The sequence below is a fragment of the Anas acuta genome, chromosome 9 (assembly GCF_963932015.1).
Source record: "Anas acuta chromosome 9, bAnaAcu1.1, whole genome shotgun sequence".
NCBI classification, from domain to species: Eukaryota; Metazoa; Chordata; class Aves; order Anseriformes; family Anatidae; genus Anas; species Anas acuta.
The window spans coordinates 14,183,919-14,203,218 of NC_088987.1; the positions used below are offsets into that span (position 1 = coordinate 14,183,919).

The window sequence follows — 19,300 nt, forward strand, 5'->3', positions numbered from 1 at the left end:
TTTGTCTCCTCCTCGTTTATTTATTTGTTTGGTCTGCTGAAGCACCTGTGCTTTATTGTACTTATTTTTTCACATTTACATGTATGTACATATGCGTTTCAGTTCAGCTGTGATGATACTGAACCACTTCATTTGACAGGCAAATGTCAAAAAGGTTTGTCTGTACACTCCTGGCCTTGTAAAACTGAAACCTAAAACAGCCTTTAAAAGCTTAAGCCCTGTTTGCTCAACTTACAAGCAAAGCAACAGGTCAGGCCTGGACAAATAATTCCTGAATAATTTACTTTCTGAAGTCTTAGTCACTAACTCTGTGACTGCAGCGTGGCTTTGTGTCATCAGGCCTTTGGGCTGCTGTGGACTCGCCATTTGCACAGGTTTGAGTGATAGCATTATTCCCTTGGTGTGATCCCATTCCTCATCTGGCTGAGGATAGCTCTTAGAGGAAGGATTAGAAATAAATTATTACGATTGCAAATCAGATTCCAATGAAGATTGTGCAATATTCACTTGAAATATGCACCCTCAGTGATCATTACACAAACTAAGTCCTACTCGTCTACAAGCCACAAGATAAAACCACCAGTTATTTCATCTCTCACTGATGTCACCTATCATAGAAGCTTGTCTGATTAGTGAGTAACAGGAGTAAGGTTTTATTTGTGCAAGAGAAAAATGTCACATGGCATTACCCCACCAGAGTGAATGCTTTGAGTTGCCATGGAAGTAGCTCCCCCATGCTCAGGCTGCAAAGGGGACTCACTGCATGGGGCTGAAAAGAAAGTCAGGTCACAGCTAGTGTCACCACAGTTTCTATCCTTGTTAAGACAGTTTTCCACTTATGTATGCTTTATTCACTGGGGGGTCATAAAGTTGACTGCAACTTAAGGTTAACTGTGTAGTGCTCCAAGGTGTATACGAGGTAAACATGTTAGATGTGCTCAGGCAGTGTAGTGCAGGAGGTCTCTTAGGTCTGTACATTCAAGCAGAGTAACATAGCTTTAGCTAAGGATGTTTCTTACAGACAGCTGCAACAAAGTTAGGTGAAAATGCACCCTTTGTTATAAATTTCTATCTTTTTTCATAGATTTTCATCTTGGGATCACAGTTTCCTCTGCATTTCTCCATCCAAGAGGTCTCAAAGCAGCATCCAAGAAGGAAACTACTTTCCCCTTTAAGATGTGTTTTTAGATATTCAAACTTCTTATGCTTTCACCATCAAATGCTCAAATATGTTCATGAGCTGCAAAGATTTCCGGAATTTACTGGAGAATTAATTACACCTTAACTGATTTAAGAAATTGTCCAGTATCTTGTGGAAACAACAATACAGCTCTGCCAGCTTGTCTCACTGGTACCTGTCTTGGTGGGTCACTGGAGTTTGTGTATTTCTATTCAGTGTAACTGAGGGATTAGAGAAGATAGTAGTTACTGTGCAGATCTCAAAGAAGCATGTGTGATAATGCTTCCCCCATTCACCATGATTACCTCCTCCTAAAGATCCCTCCACCCTAAAATACTGTGCCATGGCTCATAACCAAACTCAGTCTGTTCATGAAAAGCCATGAAAAATAGCATTGAGGTGCTGGAGTGTGCCTAAAGAAGGGCAATGAAGCTGGTGAATGGTCTAGAGAACAAGTCTTATGAGGGGTGGCTGAGGGAGCTGGGGTTGTTTAGCTTGGAGAAAAGGTGGCTCAGGGGAGACCTTATTGTACTGTACAGTTACCTTAAAGGAAGTTGTAGTGAGGTGGGGATTGAGCTCTTCTCCCAAGCACCAAGTGATAAGCTGAGGGGAAATGGCCTCAGATTGTACCAGGGGAGGTTTAGCTCAGATATTAGGAGAAATTTCTTGACTGAAAAGTTTGTGCAACACTGGAATAGGCTGCTCAGGGAAGTGGTTGATCATCATCCCTGGAGGTCTTCAAGAAATGTGTAGATGTGGAACTTAGTAGCATGGCTTAGTGGTGGACTTGTCAGCACTAGGTTAAAGGTTGGACTCAATGCTCTAGAGGTCTTTTCCAACCTGAATCAGTCTATGATTGCAGAACACCTGAGAGTTAAACAATGCAAAACACTTAACTGTGGACTTGAAGAACTTTCATTAAATTGAAGCCTAAGTTCAGGGATAAGTTCAAGGATCCAAGTACTGGGCTGAAAGCCCAAGAATACTTTGGAGCTGGAGCAACCCATGGGTCCCAGCAGTTTGCTTTGTATGGAAAGTATTGCTTAGCAGGTCCTGAAGTTGTAATGAGAGCACAAGCGTTCATCCTATGCATTATTCCCCCTTGTTCTGTGTTTAGGCTAGAGACGAGCAGATTGGTAGGATCTTTAATTTCAGAAACCTGCAAATTGAAATAATTCTAGACTTGGTTTTGGTTTTACACTGCCTGAGATAAGACATCTTAAATGTTACAGAAGCTTAAGGAGACAGTAGAAATTGTTTGACTGCTTAGCACTTTCTACATAACCCCTGCTGAGGTTAGCACAATTATGGAGAAAACAAAATGAAACAGAAGTACTTAGCTAGACTGTCTCTCTGAAACATTTTTCCTCTTAAATCTCTCACCTGCCGTGTTCCAGGATACAAGCAGGAGCTGTACAAATCTTCTAGAAACTTTATGGGCATTGATGTGCTAACACCTGAACAAAAGATAGCTTCTTCACTGTTTCACTGGGGGAGGACGAGCACCTGAGAGCTAGATGTGGAAGTACCTCCCTTCAGAGAAGGTCCTGTGTACTGGGTCCTCCTCACCCCTTCCCAGGAGTGCTGTTGCCACAGGCAGAGTGCGAGCTGGGCTCCGCTTCCCTGGCTGGAGGAACAAAAAGGGCTGCAGCAGTTGTCAAAGAGCCTGGTGGTGATGGATGCTCGGCAAGAGCCACCCCTGCCCTTTGTCAGAAGCAGGGCCTTTTTGTGCTTGTCAGGCACTGGTGGGAGCTGTGGTTAGGCTGGGGCATCTGAGAGTCTACGCCGAGCAATTTGGTGCTTGGTGAACTTCACAGTCCAGCAGCAAAACATGAAGCTTACAAAAGCACATTTAGGGCTCTGCAGAGCTGACTGGAGGCTTTCTGGTTGCAGACATTTGGGTTTTAAGTCCCTCAGTCCCACAGAGGCGCTCACAGAGGTAGCCAAGACCTTCAGACAGCCTGGCTTCAGGATCCTGCCAGGAAGCAGGCAGTGCAGTCAGACAAGAGCCGTGTCTCCCAGATCCCGGTCAGAGGTCAGCATCTCCTGCCTGTCGTCCCCCCAGAGGCCGAGCACCTCATCGCACACCCTCACCCTGTCCCTGTGCCCTCACACAGCCAGCATCCCCCAGGAGCACCCCGGGCAGGATTTGCCTCCTGGCAGGACTTGGCTCTGGTGCTGGCACATTCTCAGCGCGGGTGGAAGGATTTAAAAAAGCAGCCGCCTAATCCGCTGCCGCCCCTCCTTCAGAGCCTCCTTGCGCACCCCACGCTGGGCTGGCGCTGGCCGCGTTGCCAAGGCCCGCATGTATCCTGGAGACGGCGCCCAGCAAATAGCCGAGCCGCTCTCTGCAAAGCCCATATCGCAGCCCGGATTGCAGCGCTTCTCGCCCAGGCTCCCTGCGAGAAGGAATCCTGCGCCTGCCTCCCGCTAACGTGATGGCGACGGCTCCTTCGGCGAAGACGTGGCGAGCCGGGGATGCGCTGATGGGCGTCCCCCTGAGATAAGGGCGCGGGGAGGGGGCGTTCGGCACACGTGCTGTGCGCGACCAGCCATGGCTGTGTCGGACCATTCAGACCTCTCCTTGTGAGAGCTGCAAAACAGCTTTTGTTCCCAGCCCTCTGCCCCCACCCGTGCCCCTGCTGTGGGCTGTACAGCAGTCACTAAAGAAGCCTGTTTGTGTTTTTTTTCCTTTTTTTTTTTTCTTTGGGGGCTGAAGCTATGGCAAAGGCCCCCGAGCGAAGCAGGCACAAATGGAGTGCACTTCACACTTTCCTCCGCTGCAACATGAACCCGGAGACCCAGCGGGTCGTGGTCTTTGTCATCCTGCTCTTCCTCATCATCGTCAATGTGGTGCTGATGTTTCTTTTGGCGTTCCACTGAAGGAGGACTGCCGGTAGTGGTGTGGTGGCTGGGGGTTTCCTGGACTGGGCGATAAATCAGCAGGTCAGCATGTCGTTGTCTGCCTCTGGTCTGCCTGTCTGCCGTTACGGTGACTGTGTGTCTCAGAGTATCTCTCCTTTGTTTTTTAATCATAACCCCCTTCCCCACCCTGCTCCCCTCGCTCTCCTCCTGTCATCACCCGTGCCTTCTGGTTTGGATCTCACCGTTAAACCTGAGAGGGAAAGAGCTAACAGAGCCACCCTGCTTAGTCGTAACTGCTCTCCGTGGCACTAATCGGCCTCGATTGCTAACGATGACAATACCATCCCTATCCATTGCACTTCTCAGCCCCGGAGGAGCCCAACGTGCTGCTGCTTTGTTTGCAGAGGGACAGTTGTGCTGTAACGAGCCTTCACACAAGGACCTGCTCCATGTATGCACCCGCTGCAAAACGCTGAACCGTGTAATGCCTCTGCTGCTCGGCTGTTGTCATCGCGAGGGCTGTGAACGTTGTGCTGTGCGGTGGTGTCTGAGTAATGTTCAATTAGCCAAAGTGATTGATCGTTAGAGTGCATCAGGAATTCGGGCTGAATAAACTGCAGCAGTGTGGAAGGAGTATTTTGTTGGCTTTTATCCTGTTTCCTCTGTTACATCTCAGTGCTTGTCTGCTATGTGTACGTGCATTAAAATGGCTGGCAGAACCCCGGCACAGGACACTGCTTGCAGGCCTCGTGTTTCTTGCTGGCCAGCAGCAGCCATGCACAGCAGGGAAACCACTCAAGGAGCATTCCTGTAGAGCTGTTAGGAGAGCAGGGCAGCAAAGCAGCATGCCTGCTCCAGGCCTGTTCGCATTGGTGACGTTTTATCAGCAGTCCTCTACATCACAGTACTTCCAGGCTTGGACATTGACATCTCAGTGAAGCAACTCTCTATTTGGTGGCAACAGTGGAAACGATTCCTGGAGGAAGACAGACTGGAGAAGAGCCTACAGTGCCCTACTCTCATTAACACTGCTCACTTTTCTGCTGGAGACTGAAAAATATTCAAGCCCTTAAGATCTGGCAGGATCCTTCATTTTGTCTGTTAGGAAATCTGCAGTTAAAGCCCAGCTTTCATGAGCGCAGTACATTTTCTGGCACTAATGGTTGATGTTCCTGCAGTCCTTTCAAAGCTGAATGTTTATGGCTCCTGCAGTCTGGTGTGAGGGTGAGAAGGGCTGGGTGGTGATGTCCTCTGTCATCTCGTGAGTGTTCTCTGTACCACTTATTTATGTGATTGCGTGTAATTATGTTGGTGTTGTACAATCCACATTGCTTTAGCACACAAAGAAATGAGATGTATACTTGCTGAGCTCTTTTTTGTTTCATCTGAGTATGGAACATGCTTCTTGCTGAGAAAGGAGAGCCTCCCATAGTGCTGAGCATGGAGCAGCAGGCCCCAGCTCTGTGATTCTCTGGGAATCTCATGCACTTTATAAACTATTAAAAACTTGACTATTAATTCTAGTAGCTAGACCTTGTCATAAACAGCCACTGCAAGCATCCACTGTGTGTTGTTGTTTTCTGAAGTTACCATTTCAAACCAAAGAACGAACCTACTGGCTTTCAAACAAACCTGTTATATATACCCTCTCACCTTTTTCAGTGGCCTTAGTTTGAATCAGAACTTTATGGCATAAGGTGGACACAAGATTGTTTATTGGAAAGAACAAGTTCTGTGTAGATGTGAAAATGTAGCTTGGTATTCAAATGATTGATGGGGAACCTAGGTGTGATTTTAGGTTCTTAAGAGCAATGGAGAAAGCTTTTGGCAGCTCCTTGGGAGGGCAGAATCGCACACAAGGTTTGAGCCAGCTCTGAAAGCGTCTGAGCATGCAGAAGCTCTCACCCCTCCTGCAGGTGCTGAGCATTTTGCTGTAAGCAGTAGTGGGAGCAAGTAAGAGGCCTCAGCATCATGGCAGCCCTGCAGTGTGTTTGAGCTGTCAGTTATTGCTGCCTCACCTGCTCCATGTCTTGAAAAAGTGCAAACCATCTGATTAAAAGAATGAGAACTGCAGTAATTCACAGGGTCTGCATGCACGTGCATAGCTCTGGAGGGCTAGGTAGGTCGATTCCAGTGTTTGGCTCAACACGTGTAAGCTGTGCCAGGCTGAGCACAACCATCTGCCAGCCAGGAGGACGTACCTGAGCTTCACAAAGTGACTCATGCTCTTGTCTAGCCAGGCATCATGTAGCTGAAGCACTCCTTGGGTGGCTTTTGTCACCCAGTTGGAGGCCATAGCTGTTTCTTACGCTGTGCCAGAGAGGTGCTGCAGGGAAGTTTTGAAGGGATTTCTTTTTATTTAGCATCCCACAGTATTGATCAGGTAGCTGAAGCTGGTGTTGTGGTGATGAAGTAATTAACCCTGTGCTAGCTGCTGCTGGCTTGGTTAGGGGACACCTTAACTGTGAGCAGGCAGCTCCTGCTGGTGTCACCTCCTCCTTTCCTTCTCTTTCTGGCCCTCCTCTTGCCAGATCTCAGCATACCTGGCATGGCTTCCTTGTATCTGAAAAGTCCTCTTTGCTCTGCCCAGATGTTTCCATTTTCTTCTTTGACACATTAAAGCTTGGGTAGGATCAGCCCGTGCATGCAGTAGTGGTGGAGGCATGTCTTACTAACAGCTGATTCAGCACCCCAAAATGCTCATTGTTTTCTCCCAAGGGCCATGGGGAGCCCAGGACTGTGAGGGACCACCCAGAAGAAAAGTACGTTATAGAGAAGGTAATGCAGTCCTTGGTGAGATTGCCCCTTATAAGGAAAGAAGAGGAGAAATTTCACCAGGTTATTGGTACCAGCATAGTTTGGGGGGAAAAAAAGTAGAACCTTTTTTTTTAAAAAAAAAAAATATATATATATATATATATATAAATGAATAAATTATAATTAAAAAAAAAAATTGCAAGATTACAGAGTACTCACAGAATCACAGAATGGCCGAAGTTGGAAGGGACCTCTGGAGATCACCCAGTCCAACCCCCTTGCCAAGCAGGATCACGTAGAGCACATTGTGCAGGATGGCATCCAGGTGGGTTTTGAGTATCTCCAGAGAAGGAGACCCCACAGCCTCTCTGGGGAACCTGTTGCAGTGCTCTGTCACCTCACAGTAAAGAAGTCTCCCTCACTGGAGATTTCACAGAATCACAGAATTTCTAGGTTGGAAGAGACCTCAAGATCATCGAGTCCAATGCCACAGGTGATAATGCTGGTTTCTAAGAGCATAGGAGAAATTTTCATCCCAATATTTCATGTTACTTTTTTTTTTTTTTTTATTATTTCAACTGCTTAACTACACACTCAATACCTGACTAATTCTGAAGTAGCTGTGTGCAGTTTCTGTACGGGAACCCAGTATTTTCCTTCTTTCTTGACTTGATCTGCAGCCATATACATGTAGCTGGAAGCTGCAGTTGGTGTGTCCGTGTGAATCAGGCTGATATTAATTGTGACTCATTCAAGCCTGCCACAGAGCTTGGCTGAAGAGGCTGTGATAGCTGATAAAGGCCAGGAAAAACACAGCTGGTGAAGGATCCCTGAATCATGCAGGAGCTGGAGGTCTTGACTGGATGGTGGGGAAGGAGAGGCCTTGGGCATTTTAGTAAACAAAGTTCACTTTTTCTTTTTTCTATTCTCAGCCCACTTATTTGACTTAAGAGACAGGGACTTTCAGGGAAGCCATGCTGAGGTGCCTGCCATATCCAGCTGTATGGCATGGGGCAGGGTTAGGGTGCTGCCTTTGTGGGCCCTGCATGGGGCATTTTGCATTGCCCCTGAGTGGGGCAAGATTGCCAAAACATCAAACGGGCAAGGGCTGGCAAAGACTACTCTGCCACTGCCAGCTGTGGAGCCTCATGAGCATAAAGAGCATCTCTGAACAAGAGCAAGACCAACACATCATTTCCAAAGGGAGCTCTGGGCTTTAGATTGTATCTTTTCCCTTAATTTGTTCTCTCAGGCTAAACTCATTTCTGTGGTGGTATGTGATATCTGCTGTCTTTGTGATTTATTCTTGGAATCTAAGGCATGAGTTGGCCAGATAAGAAACACAGTAAGCATTTAGGATGATACCATCAACAATTATTTTTAATTAATGCTTCTAATGTTTTGATTAAAAAAAAAAATAAAATCTTAATATACAGGTTAAGGAAAGACTTATGGGAGGGAGAGTACTTGTTACTTATACCATGTCACCGGACTTGTTAACTATGGAATGTGCTGGAAAGTACAGAATAAAATGATGTCATCCTTGACTCTTTGTATCTGTTCTTTAGCTAGGATTACTCCAGATGTGGCTGTTGATGCCCCTTACAGTGCGTTTGGCAGTGATTGAAATGGGGGTTGGAGCATTGTCATGGAGCTGCTGAAGACCCAGGGTTGTGTTCTCTATCCTGTTGCACTGGTGCAAACCTCTGTAGCTGTGGTAGATAGTGACAGGCAGCTCAGCTATGTGGGAACTGTCAGAAGAAAAATATCTACCCAAGCACGAGGATGTTGACTCTAACAGCAAAGGAATCCGTGGGAAGTGAAGGACCATGGGTGGTGGAATTTGGGAGCTTGCTCTCCTTTGCTGCTGGCCGGCTGATCTGGCCTCTTTGAGCAAGGGCCTGTTGTTGCAGGGCTGTGGTCCTACACATTCCCCTGCAGCACAGATATCCTGCACTTCCCTTCTCCACCTGGGGCCTGTGACCCTAGCACAGCCCCTTCCAGCATACTTTTCCATCCAGAATTCACCAATTTGGACACCTGAATCTCTGCTGTCCCTTAGGGGCAGAGCCAGTAGAGCCTCCACCAGCGGGGAGAGCAGAGCTGCCTTCACCTGCTCCTTCCTTCCCCCAGCAAAGTCAACACGGGGCAGGGAGCAAACCACTGTAACATCCGTGCTTAGAAATCTTGTTTGGTATTGCATCTATCTAGGATGTCAATACAAACATGGCGTTAGGATATTGTCTTTTGCTAGGCCACGTGCTTGTGCTACTGGCTTGTAGCCAGCGCTGTGCAAGGAGAGTATGTGAATGTTATGGGCCCATTTTCTGTCATCTTTGTGGTAAGATGGCTGGGAACAGCACAGCAGAGCTGGGTTGGCTGCCGTGGGTTGTTCTGAATCATGGTGCTGTCCAGTCTTGCTATGTTGGGTATCTGCAGAGTTGTGGCAACTGTATGGAAACACAAGCACCTTATTTAGGGATCGTATGTGAAACCAAAGAGCTATGCCAAATTCTTTCATCAGCGAACTGACACAGATTTCCTCACCTTGCCAAATAAGATCCACAAAGAGATTAAGAAAAGATGGGCTGCCAAGTTGTGACTTGGTATTTTTGTATCCCAATTCGCACCTGTAACACCAAGGAGTCAGGACCTGTTCTAGTTCAAACGCTACCTAGTGAGAAAACTTGCACTAGACATGAAAGGGAAAGTGACTTGTCCTGTGACATGCGAGCCTCATGGCCAGGCTGTGAGGAGAGCCAGGGACTGTGGCGTGAGATTGTTGCTTGATCTACCTAATGTGCTCTGCATTGAGCTGCTTTTGCAAAACTACTCGTTTGTCACACTGAAAAGCCCATTGTCACTGCGAGAGGGCTGTGCAGGGAGGTAAGGTGATTAAAACGAGAACCTGTAGGGGACAGGAGAGATGTTTATGTTTTCATATTTTGGCTGAGGAAGCCATGTTCTGCAGGAGGAATCGCAGACGCTGCACTCTCCCTTACACAGAGCTTGTTTGCAGCGTGGCCATGGAAACAGGAGCGTGGTTCTGGGGTGAGGCTTTTGCTTTGCTGAAGCCATGAGTCCTCCTCGTGCAGACTTGAGAAAAGTGAATATGGAAATACTCAAGAGCATAATAATAGACTCTCAGAAGATCCTAGAAATCTGCTGCTGTTGCTTGAATGAATCTTCTTTACCTAGCATGAGACATTTGCAATATGAAAAGGTTGCTGTGTTTTTTGTTGGCGATGAGGTGTGTTTTTTATGTGTGTGTGTGTGATTAGTTTGTAGAATTGTCTGTGGGACTACAAAAGAAATGACTCTCTTTTTATATATATATATATATATATATATATATTTACAGCTACTAACTAGAAATAAAGGCTAGGCAGTCTCCTTTGCCTGACAGTAAGACAGTATCAAGGTTCTTTGTTCTTTTAGTTTCTCTAAATGCTGATGTTCAGATTTTTCTCTGCTCCATTTTCAAAAAAAAAAAAAAAAAAAAAAAAGGAAAAGAAAAAAGATCAGACAGTGATCCTTGGTTTAGTGAAGAAAAGATCTGCAACAGTGTGTGCATTGGGAGGGAGATCACTGGGAAAAGAAAAAAAAACAACAACTCAAACTCAAGTTTCATGTCACTGAAAGTCTGCAGGACTGATCTTCCAGAAGAAGGTGAGGAAAGGAAGCAGATAAATTTTGCATGGTTAAGGCAGGGAGAGCATCACTGAGAGCCGGGTCATGGAGACTGCTAAATGATCACTGTTGGCCTCGTGTCTGCCAGCGCTTACCAATGTTGTGCAGACTTTGGCACTGTGTTATTAATCCAAAGATGTTTGCACAGGAGATAGGAGCAATAAATATAATTTCAGTGTGTTCTTTGCTGTATGTCCCATTAAAATTAAATTGTGCACACAAAGGAAAAAGCCATGCACTGTTTCTGGCTTATTGCCCACTGCAAGCCCAAAGAGATGTTGACCTTTTGATGATTCAGAGTGGTTTGCTAGCAACGCAGTTTGTATCAGCTTTAAAATGTTTTCTTTAACCTTATTTGTAAAACAAATTTAGATCAATTTTCCTTCAAGCTATAACTGATTCTGTAGCAACAGTTGTCAGAGGGTGTAGAGGTCTGGGAACTGCATGGGTTCCCTTTCCTTTTCTTCTGCAAAGAGCCAGGAGGCAGCATTTATGCTCGCTGAGTCTCCACATTGGATGAGCTGCAGCTGGCCTGGTTCGGTGACGTTGTCCTAAGACCCTCTGCCACAAAGTGCAGCAGTGACACAGGGGATCTGTAGGCAAAGAGGACCTCTGCTCCCCACATGTCCAAAGTTAAAATGGTGGAAGAGGAAGTGAAAAAAGAGGTAGGCAAAATCTCAAAATTAAGTTAGGGAAGACACAGTGGAATCAGGAGCGGTACTGTAACGAAGGAAGAGGAGAGGTAATATTGTAAATGGATGTAGTGGTGAGAGTGCACAAAGGAAATGCAATCCTGCAGGCAGTGGTAAGAGAATGGGGAAAATGTGTAGCTTAAGTGACATAATAATGTGTCAATGTGCCATTTAAATATATATATTTTTTCCTAAATAAAATTGTATCTATTTGTGTGACTGAAAACCAGTAGCTTAAAAAGGATGCGAAAGTAGTCACTCCTAAATGTGTGAACAGCCAAACAGAAACATCTTGGGCTATTTCCAGTCCCAGATCATACAGTTAAAGTTAGGGCATCAGAAAAGGCATTGTGTTAACCAGGTAAATACTTCCATCCTGAAGTAAACGTGAACATCAAAACTGTTGGGGAGGTGGAGAAGGGGAATCAGTAGATGTATTCATCTACAGCCAGAATGGAACTAGAAACAAGAAGCTTTGTAGCTTGTGCCCCAGGACAAGTCTTGTTCAGATCTGAGAGTTCAACCCCACCCCTACTCCTTTCCAGTCTTTCCAAACAATGAAGATAAGGGCAGAGGGTGGCTGATTTCCAGGCGCAGTTATGGCACCAGCCTAGGAAGCCATGCTACAAGCAGGTGAGTGTCTGTGCGCCGCCTCCTGCGGTGCAGACAGAGCTGTTGGGAGAGGGCTGCACCGCTTCCCAAAGATGTGGAGAGCATTAAAAAGAAAGATTCTGTCCGAGATCTGGGCTCTCTGGGTACACCAGACACCTTAACCTGACGTGGCAGGTGCCATGCACGTGGGAGAGGTGTGAGAAGTGGGCTTGCCAGAAGCTGAAGATACTTAAGCCACTTTCTAAGCCTTAGAGCTTTTAAGCTCCTTAAGCCACTCAAAGGCTTTAGATGGGTTTAAAATGCTTAAGACACTTTAAGGTCTTAGATGAGTTTAAGCTGATTTAGAGCTTTGGAATGACTTAAGTTCTCTGGCTTTGTGAGCTTAAGGTGGTTTTTAGGTTCTTTGAGCTCTTAATTGTAAAGACCTTTCTAAACATTTTGAGTGAGGATGCAACGCATACCCACCTTGTAGCCTGCGCACAGGGACTCCTCTCTGAATGCATCCCAGGTGTCTGATCAGTCAGGTTTCCCTGGGTACACTTTTGTCCTCTCTTATTTTCCTCCCCTTTTTCTTTTTTGGCCAGAAAACAAGCAGCCAGGGGTTGGATGTCCAAGTGTTAGGGGCACAGGGCTGCTCCATGCGTGTGACTCACCTTCCTCCATGTGCTTGGCAAGGGTGGCATGGGTAGGATGTACAGCATGTAGGATCTGTTATGTTTAAGCTGTGAGAAAGTGTTGTACTTACCTCTGCTTGAGAAGTCCCAGCCCTACCCCAGAGGATGTAATGTCCTTGTAATCACTGTGTTAGCAATTGCTAATTTTCTAGCTGAACGACAATGTTGCTGTACCTCAGGGAACGTATCTGATCCTTGATGGGCCAGAGGTGGTATCCAGATATGATATGTTTAAGCGGCCTTGAAGGACATAGATTTGATTAATCTCTTTTTAAAACCATCTGTGTTTGGCTCATGGCATCTTGTGGCACAGCATAATTATGTACAACAGGAAAAAGTACTACTTTGGTATTAAAATTCTCGCCTGGCAATCTCACACATGGGCCTGGCATTTCAAGCCTGTTAATCATTTTGTAAACCTTCACATGGTCAGCCTCCATCCACCTTTTTCTGTTGCAGCTTCAAAGTCTGTTCAGCTTGTTCTGGCCTGGAAACTCTTCCAGACTCCCAGCTGGTGTTGCTCTTTGTGCCTTTTATAGTTCTCTGCTTCTTTCTTTCCGAGTCATCCCTGACATTCAGACTTTCTGACCCTGATGCACCAGGCTGGTGTTTTCCTAAATCTGTCTGCAGAGACATTCTTGAGGAGCAGCTCATTTAGAGTCAGCCCTTTGTGTTAGATACGGCTTGTGCTCCGTTTATCAGCAGGGAAATTCATTTGCCATTTTATCACTGAGTAAATCACCATTGTATCTGTTTGTTTGGAAAGAGTTAGAAAATATCACTTATACCAGAAAATAAATGTCTAATAGACATAAGTTTAAATAACTGTCCTCTGGAAACTTGCATGAAAGGTTAAAATGGAAGCTGTTTAATAGCTTTATTTACTCTAAGCACTACTGTCTGGAAGTAGTGAACTTCTAGATGTGATATAAAGATAACATTTAGCAGAGTACTATCGAATTTGATAAGAGCTTGTTTCCTCAGTGCCAAAGCTTAAGGATGCTGATGTCCCAGATTAGTAGACTTCTGATTTACAGGTCGTGGGAGAGTGATGGCTGGGGTACTGAGGGCACTGACAGGACCTAGATGAGGAGGGGGCCTCCTTAGCTGCAGGTCTCTGCCCTGCTCTTTCAGAAGAGCTTTCCTAGCCTATTTCATCTGAAAGTAAAAAGGCCTAAAGCAATTTCAGTCTATTTCTTGCTATAAAATAATCAGCTGCTATATCTTAGGTGAGGAACTGGGGGAACTTCTTGCATCAATCTGGACTTTGAAAAATCACATTTAGCTGGGCTCACGCACATGCCCCTGGTAAGCTCTGTCACGCCGTACTCTTCACACGCAGGTTGCAATAAGATGAAGCACGGCTCTGCCGCCTCCGCTTTCTACAAGGGTTGCTTCCCTCCTCCTGTGGCTGCTTCAAAGCTTCTCCTTGCCTGCCGGATGGGGACCCTCCTCCTCTGTCCATCTGTTTAAGCCACTTCCGAGGGGGAAGCTGCAGTTGGATGGTATAAATAAAGGGGAATAATGTAATTAATGCTAGTCAGAACGGTTTTGTAGGAAATCATTCCTATCAAATATGCTGATGACAAATATTGAACGTTTGGTAAATGGAGGCAGCTATATGAGGTGTCACAGGAGCAGTGGGAATTCGGGCACTGATTAAAAAAGCAGCGCTATACACTGTCAGCGTAGTTTACTTCCCAGGACTAAGATCTTGGCTGACTGACATCTCAGAGAAATTTGCTAAGGAGAACATTATCAAATGAAAATATTCAGAGTGGGGATGTGCAGTCAGTTTGGTAAATACCCAAGCGTAATATCCTTATCCTTAGTCAATGTTCTAAAATCCGTGGTGAAAAAAAATATGCAGCTGACTCAGCAGGCAAAAGGGCAGCTGGTGGCTCACTCTGGGGCCTGCTGCACAGGTCCGTCCCTCTGAGGGAAGAGAGGAAGGCAGCCTGCCTGCCGCCCACGTGGAGACACATGCCTTTGGTGTACTGCTGTGGCAGGGGGGTCATGGCAGCCTGATACGTGCAGGGAAGCACTTTCTGGGGCTGTGGAGTTGTGATGGGTTCTGGTGTCCTGCAGCAAGCCTCAGCTAGCCCACATGCCTCCCTGGCAGGGAAGAGAGATGGGGCCTGGGGGCTTGGCTAATTCAGAGCATCAGCGTACTGCCTTTGGGTTGCAAGCAGTGCTGCCTACAAACTTAGGGGTTGCTATCAACAAAGAAAAATAGCTAATGTGTTTGTCTTCTGTGCTGCCTGCTGCAGGAGCTTCGGCAGCTGAAGGGCAGCTGGGTTTGTATTGTCTCCCATTCTCTTCTACGTTTGGGGCAGGAGACTGTGGCTGTTCAAGAACATGCATTGGGTTCTCCTTGATATTACAAAGCCAGCACATAAATATTGTTTCATATGGAGATTAATTAGTTGTTTTTCAAACCTTACTTTTAATTGCAAAGGTCAAAAACTGTAATAAGATAAGCCATTTTGCTCCTAGGAGCTGCCATGGTTGGCAATGGTGAGTGTTCCCTTTAATACATGCTTCTTTGGAAGGTGAGCAGCTCTTACAGTACAGCTGGCTGATTGTGCACAGTGATTCAGCACAGCATATTTCAGTACAGAGCAAAGGGATTTTATCTTAGAAAGCACCATACTCCTTACGAACTGGTCAGAATGTGCATGTCGAAAAGGCTGCCAAATGCCACTCTGCCCAGAGATTTATGAGTTAACGTGGGCATTTCCTGAGTGCCAGCCAGCCTCTACCCACTGTGTTACAAAACCCCATGCAGCTCAGCCCCAGCTCCAGCTGCAGTCACACTGCTAAAGCAAACGCCCAGCTCATGCACCCACAGGTGGCTCAGCAAAAAAGCAGAGGCTCTTTGTGAGCACAGCCAACATCCGTCACCCACAGCTCAGCTGCTGTTCCTGTAAGTGAAGCCTGGTAGCTGAGTTTGTAAAATTGTACCTTTGACATCCATTCCTTTCCCTATTCTAGTCCTCTCCACTTTGTGTGAGAAAGCTAAAGCTCTACATTTCTAGAAGACTGACAAGGCTCACAAGATTTCAAAAAATGGAAATAGGGGGTTTATTCATAATGCTGAGTACACTTCAGGCTCGTCAAAGTCTATGCAACAGGCCTGCTAAGCGACCTGTGAGTTAACAGCATCCCAGATCATTCCAACACCTTCACTTATTAATTGCCAAGTCCAGCTGTCCCCCTCCACAGCTCGCTGGGCCAAATCCCTGCCATTTGACCAGACTGAGCTCAGCTCTTTGTTGTAGTAGCTTGGCTAGTGAGATGCTGCTTGAGACTCCTGGATTATTTTCCCCCTGTAGCACTGGCTGTGTGCCAGCCCTTACGCCCCCTGCCCGCGGGGCTGCACTGTCTCGGTGCTCTTCTCCCTGAGGAGCAGCACCCTGCAGCGAGCACACACGTGAGTGCAGTGGCAGTGCAGGGCAGCTGAAAAGAGGCAGTGGGGAGCGCTGACGCCTGGTTCTGCAGAAAGTGGGAGCCTCCCATCCTCCCCTTCCCAGTCATCCTGATGTTATTTTTGTCAAAAGGGATACACTGCATTAAGCTGTTTCTGGTTCAGTGAAGGGACATTTACTATCCAGAGGCAGACTATATTTGATTTTTTTTTCAAATGCTTCCAGTTAACTCTCCTGATTTACTGTATGTGCTATTACCCTGTCATTCTTTTACAACATGCATCTTTTTTTCTTTGAGAAGGACAAAACCAGTCACCATGAGCAGTAGATAACTGTGATTATGCCAACCTAAGGTGCACAGCATGTGCATTACGTAGCAGGGCCGACAGTGTTACAGTGTGGCCCATAACCATGGACAGTGTATTTTGTACATCTTTTTCTCCCTCTGGTCTCCTAGATTCCTCTTTCCATTGTCTTCCCAGAATTTATATATATATATATATATATATATATATTTTTTTTTTTTTTTCTTTCCTATATTAGGCCCTCTATGAGGCATGGTGTCTCACAGACAACTAGTGGCCCTGAGCACAGGCACTTGAACTCTCTGGGAGACTTACTATAAGCAGCTTAAATGCTAAGTTTAACCACTCTAAAGGTTTAAAGCTCTTACCACCCTAGGCCAGCACTGAGGCCTCAGAATACTTTCTGCTCTGAAGTGTGCCTCTAAACATTAGCACTCACACTTCTATTTCAAGGTTGTCCATAGCAGGGCTGCACTGGCAGCACATGGGCAGCATCCTTCACCAACAAGGTACCACTGCTGAGCCCTGTTTGCTGGCTGAGGCAAACTCACCATTATGAGATTGCAGTACATCAAAATTACTTTCTTTTTTTTTCATGTTGGTAAATGCAATGTGCCCAAGTGATTTGGAACAAATGCTACTGAGAGCAAAGTCAGTTGAAGCACCTGCCAGACTACTGACAGCTCTTTTTCATGTTTCTCATGAGGTGCAAGCAGTAGTCAATGCTTGTTTGTCTCAGCAGCAATTGTGCCAAAGCTGCAGCTACACCGGCTGCTTTTCTGTGAGAATCTGGCAGTTTGATGTTCTCTGTCCACAGCTCATCAGCGATGGCAGCGTGGTGTATGCAGAAGCCCTCTGGGACCATGTCACGATGGATGATCAAGAGCTGGGATTCAAGGCTGGTGATGTCATTGAAGTAATGGATGCTACCAACAAGGAATGGTGGTGGGGAAGGATTCTGGACAGCGAAGGCTGGTTTCCAGCCAGCTTTGTACGGGTAAGAGCTTGATTTTTTTTTCCATGTCTCTCCATTACCGCCAGGTGTTTTTTTTTTTCTTTTCTTTTTTTTTTTTTTTTTTTCTCCAGGTTTTATTTTCTGTAGTGAATGCTGAGAACTTCTACTGCTAGGATAGATGGTTCAACATGTGCTTGTTACCATTCCTCTATGCATGGCCATTTACATTGAACTCTTGGGGATGGGCTGCCACCAGTGTGGAGAATTCCCTCTTTGCATCAGTAAATCAGAGCAAGGACAGTTTAGTTGTAGGTTCTGGAGCTAAGGTGAGCTGTACCAGCTGAGGAACTGCCCTGCATGGTGGTTTGCAGCCTGGGCTCCTGCTTACCCAGATGTGTGTTGGCTGCTTTGCAACCAAGCACCCAGAATCACCCTCAGGAGTAAGCAAGATGTACTTCCTAGCAGAATCCCAGAAGCAACTGACAGAGGTCTTCACTGTAGGGTCTATTTCAGACAGTAGGGATGAGCATGGCACCAAATTTAGTCCAGTGCCATACACCACATCCAAACATCTGTGACAACCTGACTCACACACACCTTCTCCTAGCTGTGGAGTTTTAAAAACATCAGGCTGCTGGGCTACAACACAGCAGTGTATTTCAGGCACTTAAAATAGAGAAGAAAAAAAACACATAAAATGGTGTCTTGGAGGTGGTGATGTCAATTACTAGAGGGTGAATATGAATCACTTGATATTGACCAATTTGGGGGCCAAGGCGCTCTCCCTGGTGCCAGAAACAAAGACCATAGAGAAATAGCTATATGGAACAGGTGGACAGGCCCAGCTGTGTACAGCAGAGGTTGGATCCATTTCCAACAGAGCATTCTGAAACACGTGAATTCTCCATGCAGGTTGGGGGTTAGGGGGCAAGAATCTGCGTAACTTCTGTGCACTCTTTTCTTTCTGTGAGGAGAAAGGCTTTTTTCATTTCTTTGGGCTGTGACTGTTGGTACGGATGCCTGACTGCTTTCACCACATAAGCACAGTACTGCAGAGGTGATTTGGTGCCTAAGGACAGAGAGATTCTTAGATATTCAGCTTCTTATCTGGGTCACTTTAGATCACAAATGACCCCAAACCAGGTGAAGCATGAAAGGAGGTTATCTGGTGTCTGTAGAAAAAGTCATTGGTGAAGCAGAGCAGGTTGTGCTATAGAAGTTGTGAAATGCATTGTTATAGAGCTTGCAAGAAACGGTCTCAGCTGGTAACTGTTACAAACAGTATATGTTTTTTGCAAGAAAGATTACTAGGACCAAATTCTCAGCACTGGTGGAGATGGAGCTACTATTTTCACAGCCAAAACACAAGCTTTATTTTCGTTCACATTACTGACAAATTGTCCTGCTGGCAATTTCAGGGGAAAGCAGACTAGTGCTAGCCATTAGGGATGAAGAATAACAAGTTCTTTTAGCAGAGTAATTGCAACACTTATTCAAGCATCCAACTGAAGATTTCCTACTAATTATCTCTGGGTCTCAAGCTTACTGCTGGGAAGGGCAGAATGGTCTTGGGTACTTGGGCAGAATGGGACTTGCGTAAACCTGCAGGTCTCTCAGTTACTCCACACAAGTTTCAGGCCAAGGTCTGAGTTTAAGACCAGCCAATGCTGTTTTACTCACAGCGAAGGAAAACCAGGATTGCACATCTTGAGGGTTTCACCAACTGTAAAGAGTAAATGCAATCTATGCCTCTGCTGGCAAGGGATGGGTATGCATTATTTTTTATACAGAGAGATACATGTATATCAAGAGAAAAACAATCCTGCCTAGAAGTGACTACATTAAAAGTTTAAAGCAGGCCTGTATCATTGTATTAAAACTGCTTACGTTTATGCATGTTCCTACCTCAGAGTTTTTCATTTCTTTTTTGTGCTGGGATTGATGACTTGTATATAAAATATTCCAATGGGTGCTCTGGGATCTATTAAATATGAAAATACAATACTAATATGTGAAATAAAGCTCCCAAGTGAAATGCACCAACAATTTCTTGCCCTTAGTGAAGGTACTTTGGTATTGCTGACAGTGTATGTAGTGACTGTAGTACAGCACATCTACAAAATGCTGCTGCTTGTCTCTGCT

The 19,300-nt window shown here is 45.7% G+C and overlaps 2 protein-coding genes across 4 annotated transcripts in view; both read left to right on the forward strand.

Annotated features, from left to right (window-relative positions):
• Positions 1 to 19,300, forward strand: part of PLEKHB2 (pleckstrin homology domain containing B2) — a 367,257-nt gene that overhangs the window by 274,559 nt on the left and 73,398 nt on the right. The window lies entirely within an intron of this gene.
• Positions 1 to 19,300, forward strand: part of ARHGEF4 (Rho guanine nucleotide exchange factor 4) — a 211,258-nt gene that overhangs the window by 176,202 nt on the left and 15,756 nt on the right. For 2 of the 3 annotated variants that reach the window (XM_068691777.1, XM_068691778.1), the window contains exon 8: positions 17,021 to 17,200. In XM_068691777.1, the coding sequence (XP_068547878.1) occupies positions 17,021 to 17,200 (180 nt within the window). Of the gene's footprint in view, positions 1 to 2,791; positions 4,127 to 17,020; positions 17,201 to 19,300 lie in introns of those variants that run through there. The other variant, XM_068691779.1, reaches the window with a different exon arrangement.